Source organism: Morone saxatilis, unplaced genomic scaffold (genome assembly GCF_004916995.1).
Source record: "Morone saxatilis isolate NCDOM2014 unplaced genomic scaffold, NCSU_SB_2.0 Contig9, whole genome shotgun sequence".
NCBI classification, from domain to species: domain Eukaryota; kingdom Metazoa; phylum Chordata; class Actinopteri; family Moronidae; genus Morone; species Morone saxatilis.
The window spans coordinates 13,069,837-13,080,033 of NW_023340268.1; the positions used below are offsets into that span (position 1 = coordinate 13,069,837).

The following is a 10,197-nucleotide window of genomic DNA, read 5'->3' on the forward strand; positions in this document are numbered from 1 at the left end:
GGTCGTCATAGCAGCCAGGTACATTAAAATACAATAAAATACAATAGAATAAAATACAACAATAGAATAAAATACTTAGAAAAGATAAAAAAAACGAGAAATAGGTAGGTAAGGTGCAAAGAGTTGCAATGGGACTAGTTATAAATCTGCTTAATTGTAAAAGTTTGGGCATTTGGGGAAATACGTTTATTTGCTTTCTTGCCAAGGGTTTGATTTTCAGGTGCCGCCAAAACAAGAAGGTGTTGGAAAGAAAGAACTGAAAACCGCAAATTGCCATTTATACACCATTTTTTGTATTAAACAAGCAAGATATAATGTGTTAATTTGGGAGCTTTAGAGGTGCTGCTGATATGATGGATTTTATCACCTTTGGACAGAGCGAGGCTGTCAGTTTCACCCTGCTTCCAGTCTTTATGCTATGCTAAGCTAACCGGTTGCTGGCTTCAGCCTTATATTGAACAGACAGGTATGACAGTTCATGGATCTTCTCCACTAACTCTTGGCAAGAATGAGTAAGCATATTTCCCAACACATCAAATTATTCCTTTAAGTTGTGGTGATATCAGATTAGTTTTATGGTTTAACTGACCTTTGTCCTAATTCTGACTAATTTAATACAAATAGACATTAAAATTGTTTTCTAATCTTTAACATTTTCTGTGTTCACTGATTGCATTTGAACATATGACATATATAGACATATATGTCGGTCTAAACCAACTGCAACAAATGTTAAAAAATGTCCACTTTCCTACCACAAAGTCTTTTAAAACCTCTGTGAAGCAGGAGCCAATTTAAATTATGCAAACCTCACTTCATTTATGGTGAGGCAAAGGAGAAGGTATGAGACAGTAAATCATCTTAAGCAGATTGAGAAAACGCAGAGGACGCTGAGTAAAAAATACTGCTGAAAAATGCCTGAGACAGAAAGATGGAAGGAGTGAGGAAACTGTAGGGTAACAACTAGAAGAGCTTTGATATAAAATAATAAGATGGCAACAAAGAAGTTGAACAGTGAGAGAAGTTTGTATCAAGTGATTGACAGGAGCCCACATCTGTATTAGGCAGAGAGAGGGACAGTGCTTTAACACACACACACACACACACACGCTCACACATACCTGAGGCGCACTAATCCTTGATGACTGCTCTTTTAATTCTGCTGCTTGTCATTCCACTAACTCTCATTTAGACTTTAGAATAAGCAGGCAGGCCTCTTTACACAGCACATAGTGAATTATTCAGCAGGCTGCTGCTGCTGCAACTCTAATGTACCACCAAACAAACTAACTAAATAAAGATTTTACAAGCATGAAACCTACGGCTGTTTAGAAGGGTGTCTTTAAGGCTTTAAGGCTCTTATCATATAATGAAGTGGATATTTGCCTGATTTTTTAAGTGTTTCTTTAAGCTGAGTTAAATGAAATGTTTCCTCACAACCTGCACTCTGTTCGCATATATGAAGAACAACACAGAGTACTGAACAACAACATTAAGATTGAATAAGTTCGACTTTATTCTGAAAAAATCTGATGTTTAGAGAAGCAGAGGCAAAATTAAAGAAAACTGCATAGTTTCAAATAGTGAGGATGACCAGTACTGTTGACTTACTGTGTGTACCTTGACCAAGAGACACAAGTTCAGACTTTTTCTAAAGTCAAATAATGCCTTTAGTTTTTCTGAAATTTTTGTGTAACCTTCTCTCAAATTTCTAATAAAACAATTATCTTCTCTTTTCCCTGACAGTTGTTTGGCTGTTTTCTGGCATGGGAGACCAGGAACGTAAGCATCCCAGCTCTCAACGATAGCAAATACATCGGGATGAGTGTTTACAACGTGGGCATCATGTGCATCATCGGTGCTGCAGTGTCTTTTCTAACTAGGGACCAGCCGAATGTCCAGTTTTGTATTGTGGCACTGGTGATCATCTTTTGCAGCACCATCACGCTCTGTCTGGTCTTCGTTCCTAAGGTCAGCTTCTGTGTGAACAAGCATAAGTGGATAACTAGAGTGTTTAGTTATCACCACATTTACACACCACACTTCACTAAGTCCTGGACGCTAAAAATGCAGCGTAAACAGTTATGTGTAGCTTTTCAAGCTCATGTAATTTTATCCCAGAGTGCCACTGTGACTAATACCCATAACCCCTCTTCCAGTTCATCACTATGAGAACTAACCCAGATGCAGCCACCCAGAACCGGAGGTTAAAGTTCACCCAGAACCAGAAAAAGGAAGACTCCAAGACCTCCACCTCAGTCACCAGCGTCAACCAGGCTAACACTTCGCGACTGGATGGGCTTCAAACTGATAACCACCGCCTCCGTATGAGGATAACAGAGGTCTGAGCTGATGAATACACAGTCATATTGTACCTTTTTTTTTAAACAATGATTAGCACTTTACCAGACAGGACAACGATGCAGTGGTGGCAGGGTTTTTAATGCTATAGTGGGATAAGGAGAGGCTTTAAAGGTACAGTAACTGAGCACAAGTTCAACAAGAGAAGGGAGAAAGTGCAAATCATTTAACTCCATTAATTCTTAATATAATGATTGTTAGTTGTTAAAAGCAACTCTGATCATTTCGAGACATTGTGTTGTCACTAAATGGGTCTTTGTGCTACACTGTACATTTTCTCTGGTTCATTTCTTTAAAATGTTTACTTATACTGACATTGAGTGACATTTGAAAAAATCCCGTGGCAATCACTTCAGCTTTCTATCAGATCTTTCACGAGTGAATTGCTGCTGTTGTCCTTGCTTTTGTTTATGATTGTGGCAAATGAGGAGCTACTCAGACACTCTCAGAGGACAAGTAAAGTTATATCTTTGGCAGACAGCAGTCTTTTACATTCTTCACTGTGTTTTGAAATGTAAAGAAGTAGATCAGACTCCACACGGGGTAATATTTGGCTGGCAATCGGGTAGCCGACTTGAGCTAGATTGTCTGTGAATGATTTATGCAAACTCAATGTAATAAAGGACAGTTAAGGTTTTGGTTCATTAGGTACTTACTCTACTTTATCATCTATTTTACCCACTCTTTTAAAAACAAAACAACTAACAACAACTAATAATTTGTTTTTCTGTTATAAAAGCTGGACAAGGAGCTGGAGGAAGTGACCATGCAGCTGCAGGACACCCCAGAGAAAACTCCCTACATCAAACAGAACCATTACCCGGACGCCAACAACATCCTTAGCATACGTAACTTCACAGATGGAAAAGGTGAGAAACTGGCTGTATGTTTTTTATGTAGCCCCTCTACATTCAACCTATCACAGTCATGTTAGGCTTATCTGTGTGGCCCCACCCATTTGAGGCATTCAGTGCTTACCTGCAAAATGTTCCATCACACAGAAAAGTAATCCGCTCTCTGACAAAAAAAAGTAGAAAAGGCTTTTACATTTATATCGTGTGCAAAATGTGAAAGAATATGTCCAAAACCGTTTCAGTAATCAGACAATCAATATTATGCTGACGATGGCTTCCTTTATTTTAAAATACAACCTCACTCACAATGACCTATCAGGAGAAACAGTGTTAATGTTTGGTGTGTGTGTGAAGTTACAAACACATAACAATTTGTTCCATTACAATCAATAACAACGCCTGTAAAATCCAAGATTGGATATCTGGGTTGTGCTCAGTGCTGCTACTGAGGGCTGAAAAATAGATTGCCGCAGTCTATATAAACCAAGAATGAGCAGTTCAACATGATATAATTCAATGGTGTCTTACTTCAATTCAGTGTGATTCAGTCTATATAAAAGTAATATAAAGTAATATGTACCGCTATATTGAGGTTCACTTTTGTGCATATTCACAGAAAATAATGTACGTTAAAATGGTTTATATCAGAGTTTCATGATCATCCTAACATCATTGTTCTTAGTAAAAAAATGGAAACTACTCCTTATATATTATCTTATAATAATTCCTTGTTATGTGCTATGTGTTAAGATACGTTTGTATATTCAGTTCCGAAGGGTTTTAATTCCGCTTTAAAAGCAACAGCTTGACGGCATATATCAACTTTTTTTTTTTCATTGCTGTTAGCTGCAGGTGAAACAGGGACACAGGAGCGCTCTGTCTGACAGCATGTCTGTGACGTCTCTTAGAATGAGTCATGGGATTAGCTACTGTACCTGCATACTACACTGCTGCTTAACAAGTTTAACACATACTGTAGTCACACAACTCTTTGCCTAACTATAAATGTGGTAAAGTGGGTCCATACACTTGACTTTGCACTTAATTATTTGGTTGGTTTGTTTGCTGTGTGTTGAACAATGTACTTGAGAAAACAGGAGATAGAAGATTAAATTAGGGAGGGCAGCTAAGGTGAACCATCACTGGGTGAGACAAGCATATGGAAACACAAGGAGTAAGCTATCTTTTCCAGTAGAGAGAGCCCGTGTCGGTTTACCCTCCCAACTTCTGCCCGATACAGGCTGTTTGAATTGATGCAGCTGTATCTTAGACATTATAAAGCCAGGTTCCTCAAATTGAATCAGTGAATCGTTACATCCCAACAGCATCGCTTTGCATTAGGCTCCATTTTAACACACACAAGGCGATGTTGATGTACAGCAGTCAGATTCAGCACGTCTGATGCACATGCAAGCACAAAGCTGCTCTCAGGGGTGTCTAATGGATCTGTCTGAGTTTGGGAAGGTAAAAGAGTAAAACAGCTGCGCTCGTTCTGCGGATTGGGAGCAGAGCATGTTGGAATTGTTTGAGAAGTTTCTCATCTGTGAAAGTTCATAGTTCTGCAATGAACTGATGGCAGTACATTCAGAAAGTAATCTAAATTAAGTCTTATGCTTCTTCTTTGTGTTTTAGTTTGTTCTCTGCTTCCTTTTGTTTCTCCTTCTTCTCTGCCAGTTTTTGCATGTGCACACCCATAAACAGGCAGTAGACATACTCCCTCCTGTTTTGGCCCAAATACTGTCTGGCTTTGAGGTGGGGGGTTGATATTTTGTGATTGTACCCTGATGAGGATAGATTTGAAATAAAAATGTTGCACAATTGGTTGCTGGAGCAGCTGAGTGTTGTCTCTTTAGGATTGTGTGTTTAGGATTTAGTGGCATCTAGAGGTGTAGTTCCAGGGGCGGTTATGGCTCAGGAGGTAGAGCAGGTCGGAAGGTTAGTGGTTCGATCCCCAGCGCATGCCGAAGAGCAAGATGCTGAACCCCGAAGTGTGTGCATGTGCAGGTGTATGAATAAATTACTTTCCGTTTGTGGTGGCCTTTGTCATCACTGTGGTGTACAGTGCTTTGAGTGGTCGGAAGACTAGAAAGGTGCTACACAAGTAAATAAACATAGAAGTCCCTCACTTATTCTATGGTAACATTGTGATTAGTGATTATACACCTTTAAGGTACAGAGAGTGATTTGAAAGATTTTACAAGACTTAAGAAACTACTATGGCTCAGGGCACTATTTGATTATTTTTTAATCAGGGTTCAAATGCATTTATGAATACATAAAGATCTTAGTTATCATCTATTCCATTTTCCAACAAATCGTCAAAGAAATTGTGGCATATTATCTTAAAATAATAAATAAAGTTAATTTAAGTAAACATATTCTCACATTTTCCATTTGTTGAGAGTAATCTCTAAAGTACTGGCAGCAGCTGGCATCTGATATCAAGCTGTCTTTAGTGAACTAAAATTCAAATTGTGTGGGCTCATAGAAATGCATCTATTTTAGACTGAATCTTTGTATGTGCTGTCTTGGTTACTGCAGGTTGTCAGGAGAGAAAAGAGACAAATATAGCCAGACTGTTATTTGAAAGAAGAAAATAATGTGACAACAATCTCTATATGTCTTCTATAAATTAGTGTCAGATGACTAAATACAGGCTTAGAGGTAAAGGAACAAATATTTGGACCTTTCCGTGGGAATCAGAGCAACAAGGGCTACAGTGCATGAGGAATTGGACATTTTAAATTGGAGTAATAAAATAATACTTCCCTCAGCAAGAAAAGAAAAGACAGGCTGGTGCCGGTAGAGAAATTATAATTTTAATGAGTGAATATTGTTAAATAATCCAATATCTGCATGGAGCATAGAGATCAGGTACAAAGAAGCTACAGAAATGGGATGTTTTAGTTCATTGTATAGGCATATTCCTGCTCCTGTCATCAAGTAATGTCAAACTGACAGACAGAAGTGAAATTTAGTAGTAGCCTTTCTAGCTCTTGCAAGAATTAGTAAGAGCCAGAATCTATCCCTCTGCCCACTAGAGGATCTTTAATTCTTCAATAAAACTACATTTCTATTGTCGAGGTCTCAGTACAGTGGAATAAATGTAGTTAGCAGGCTGTGACAGAGATACGGAACTGATATTGAGAATGAATGAATACTGGACTGCTCATATATTATTCTTGAGTTTATATTTGTCATAAACACAGGTGTGGAAGGATGCTAAAGTCGAGATTATTAAAGTGTCCATGAAAATGATCTTGTGAAGAGAGGAGTTCTGAGATAAAGAGCTCAGACAAAGAAAGGCAGCAAATTGGGTGCTGCTCACAAACGTCAATCCAACACACATTATGGAAATAAAATCACAGGTCATTAAGCCCCCTTTAAAGATCACCAGCATATAAACTTTTCCCAGCCTCAATCTGCTTATGCTTGACAGTCATCATCATCATTGTCGGCTCCTAACTGTAGTAATCAGTATTCATAAGAGAGCTGGTCTAAATGTATTGGGGGCCGTGAATGAGTGGCTGTTATAAGAGTAGAACGCCATGTCAACAGCGATTACGCTCACTCACAAAGGGTGAGAAGCAACACTCCACCCCTCTCTCTCTCTCCGGCTGTCTTTATGAATATGTACCAGCACATGGCGATGCTGGAGAATACCAGCGGATGAGAGTTAAGGTGTGGTTTTCTGACAGATTGGCTGCTGAGACCTGATTTTGGCCTGAAAATTTAGAGGTTATTAACAGTACCGTGAGCATTTTACATCATGCTTACTGAATGTTTGAGCAGCAGTAATGCCTTTACATCTAGGATCGGTTGTGCATGTTGAAACCATTAACTGCAGATCAGCCAATTGAAGTCGACCCAAGAGACAGGTAAACCAAGCAGCTGCTTAGGGCTCACGACAAAATTTGATTTAAGTAAATTATCACATTCTTTATACTGTTTAACTGTCTACACTCAATAAATGTGAAACTATAATGAACAGATGTTGCAATTTACCAGCTTAATTTACCTGATTGATTCTTTTTCCACACATTTGCACATTGAACATTTAATTTCAAAACTTTAGAAGTCTTATTGTACAATCTAATTTTGGGCCATGGGGTCTAATGATATTCGGAAAAAAACTCAACAACCTAAGACTTTCTTTGTGGAATGAACACATTTTTTTCTGAATCCATAATGAAGTGTATAAATATCTGTGTCCGTGCTTTTAACACAGCTGTGGGAGCTACAAGGTTAGGCTTTTTTCAAAGAGGACTAGTCTGCTCTAAAATAGCTCAGATGTCCAATCGGGGCATGGAGTGCTGTGATCAGTGAATCAGGTCAGCAAGTGCTGGGAAATCTGGGACATCTGGAGAGAAACCTGTGTCCTTTTTGGAAAAAGGAAACAGATTAGTTTACAGTCAGTTGACAGACATGGTTGATATATTGTTAGATCAATGTTTTGACTAACACAAGTGTTTTTATGTTTGAGCAGAGTTTTTTTGTTTACCAGTGGCCATTTTCTTATATTGTTGATGGAGAATAAAAACTGATGTTAAACCCCAAAAAGTAAACTTTGGTGTAGTCTCTCTGGACACCAACCACCAAATGTAAAAGCCAACCTCTCCACACCCTGGAAGTTTCATTACATTATTGGTTCAGCATCCCTCATTCATCTGTCAATGAGCAAAGTGTAAGCGCATTATGTATCAAAATAGAAAAATATTATTTTTAAAAGAAATACACTTAAAGTCATTTTACCTTTGTGGATGTACTGTATGCAGTGAAAATGCAGATCTGCACTGATAGAATTTCTCCCCCTCCCAAGCAAACAAATGTGCATCCAGGCTCAGGTGTTAGAACTAAAAGCTGGTCTTAAAATTCCCTTAAAATCATGTCTCAAGTGCCGGGCATGTGCAAATCATTAGTATGACAGCCCATTTGACACAGATATCATATTTTTCATGATGCCTATATGTGTTTTCAATACAGATGGAGAGAAGTCGATACTAAAAAACCACCTGGAGCAGAAGCCTCAGGCACAGTGGGGCTCCATGGATCCTTCCAGAATAAACAGAGGTCCCCTGGAGGATATCAACTCGCCTGAACAGTGAGAGCTCCCACTTCTTCAGCACCTCTACCCCCGTGTCCCTCTCCTCTCTCCTCTGTCTTGTCAGCTTTCTCATCAGACTACACGTCACATGTATCGCAACCACCAGCAGCTCTCAGGCGGTTGCTCTGGCAACAGAGCCCTGTGAAAGCATGGACCGGCCCTGTACTTTTCTCTCCTACGCACATCAACATACATATAACCACACAGAGTGTGCGTGTGTTCTCCCACCATGCTGGACTTATTGCAGCATATATACTCACAGTCAAACACGCACATTTAAACAAACACATGCTCATGTTCAGTAGGCACACACAGACATTCAGCTGATTGATTTGTTGTCCCAACTTGCAAAAGAAGACTCAAAAAATTCATGCAACAAATGCAGATGTTCATTCATTTACTATTCATAAGGCAGCAAAGCTGAGGGATGTCAACATCAATGGGTTGGGGGACACCTCATGCATCTTTGAAAGCTCTCCCCCTCACACTCATTTAACCAGAACCAGGAGAAGAATGCACAGTGTAGAAGGGACAGATGGATGGAGAAGGGAGAGACAGCATTATTGAGGAGAGGGCAGTTACAGAGATAAGATGGATTAAGAGAGAAGGATGTTTAGATTGGAAAGAGAGACAGAGATAAGGAGGAGGAGAGAAAGAAAGAGGTAGAGACTCACAGAGGCTTATGTAACCAGTGATTTACAGCTTGCATTGGAAGCAGCTCTGAAAATAGACAGGGAGGAGAACAGAAGTAAAGGAACACTCGGAGCTATTCCCATGCCGCATGAATGTTTGATCACATGGAGGGAAGAGAGATGAAGAGGCAGTGAGAGAGACAGGAGGTAAAGAGGAGACAAATATAAAGAAGTGAGAAAAGTGGTAAAGGTAGAGGAGGACGAATGGTAACACTTTGTGACATGACGACTGGTAAGTCACGTACCAAGTACATGTAACTGTTAAGTGTAGTGTCTGTGTCGTACACAATACATCAAAAATGCCACAAAAATTAAAACATTTCCTACACGAATAAAGAAGCTTGTGTTTCTATCACAAATAGAACAGGTCAGAATAACTGACTAGTCCTGAGGACCATTAATATTTTAAGTTCACCTAATTAAGACATTTTCTAGGTCTATTGCTGAATGAGCCTGAATTCCAGTCCCCTCTTTTAATTTTTTACATAACTGACATTTGGTTATGTAATTTTCTTGCAAACGGCTGGCAGTGGCACTAGCACTGGCGAGGTAGGGTGCGAACTGTCACAGCAGGCGGAAGCATGAAATGTTCTTTTTGTCAGATGATCCCAGAAGCTGGGAGGCATGGTGGATTAGGGGTTTAGTAAGAAGTAGTGAAGAGGGGAATGAGGGTGCTAAAGAATACACAAGAAGAGCAGCTGAGGGCTTTTATGAACTATACTATGTCTTGGTCCAGTTTTATCAATGGAGAAGGAGCAACAAACAAAAATTTAAAATCTTAATAGCAGACTCTGCAGGTCCACTGCAGGTGCCACGTCTGGGCTGTGTTATAGTAAAATCCCAGCACATCATTGTCCCTTGTGTCTTTTCCTTGTGTCTTTGTCAGTGCTTTATAATAAATAAAATGTACTGAGGGTAAATATTGATAACCAGTGGGCATAATGTGGCAGACTTTATAAATGCTCTAGGGTATCTTTCTTGATTTCATCTCATGTAGTAAATGTAAAATCTAACTCAGTATCCCAAGTAAGTACGTTCATATTGGACAGTTTTGTAGCACTGTGTGTTTGGTGCCAATCCGGGATGTTTTGTACCCTAGTTAGGCGGAAAGTAAGGACGTAGAGGTCAGGGTGGTGAAATGGGAGTGTTGTGCAATTTCCCAGCTTGGGATCAATAAAGTATATCT

The 10,197-nt window shown here is 39.4% G+C and overlaps 1 protein-coding gene across 1 annotated transcript in view; it reads left to right on the top strand.

Annotated features, from left to right (window-relative positions):
* gabbr2 (gamma-aminobutyric acid (GABA) B receptor, 2) overlaps positions 1–10,197 on the top strand; it is a 169,195-nt gene that overhangs the window by 154,912 nt on the left and 4,086 nt on the right. The window contains exons 15-18 of the mRNA XM_035680883.1: positions 1,747–1,971; positions 2,160–2,342; positions 3,101–3,230; positions 8,199–8,316. Of these exons, the coding sequence (XP_035536776.1) occupies positions 1,747–1,971; positions 2,160–2,342; positions 3,101–3,230; positions 8,199–8,316 (656 nt within the window). The remainder of the gene's footprint in view (positions 1–1,746; positions 1,972–2,159; positions 2,343–3,100; positions 3,231–8,198; positions 8,317–10,197) is intronic.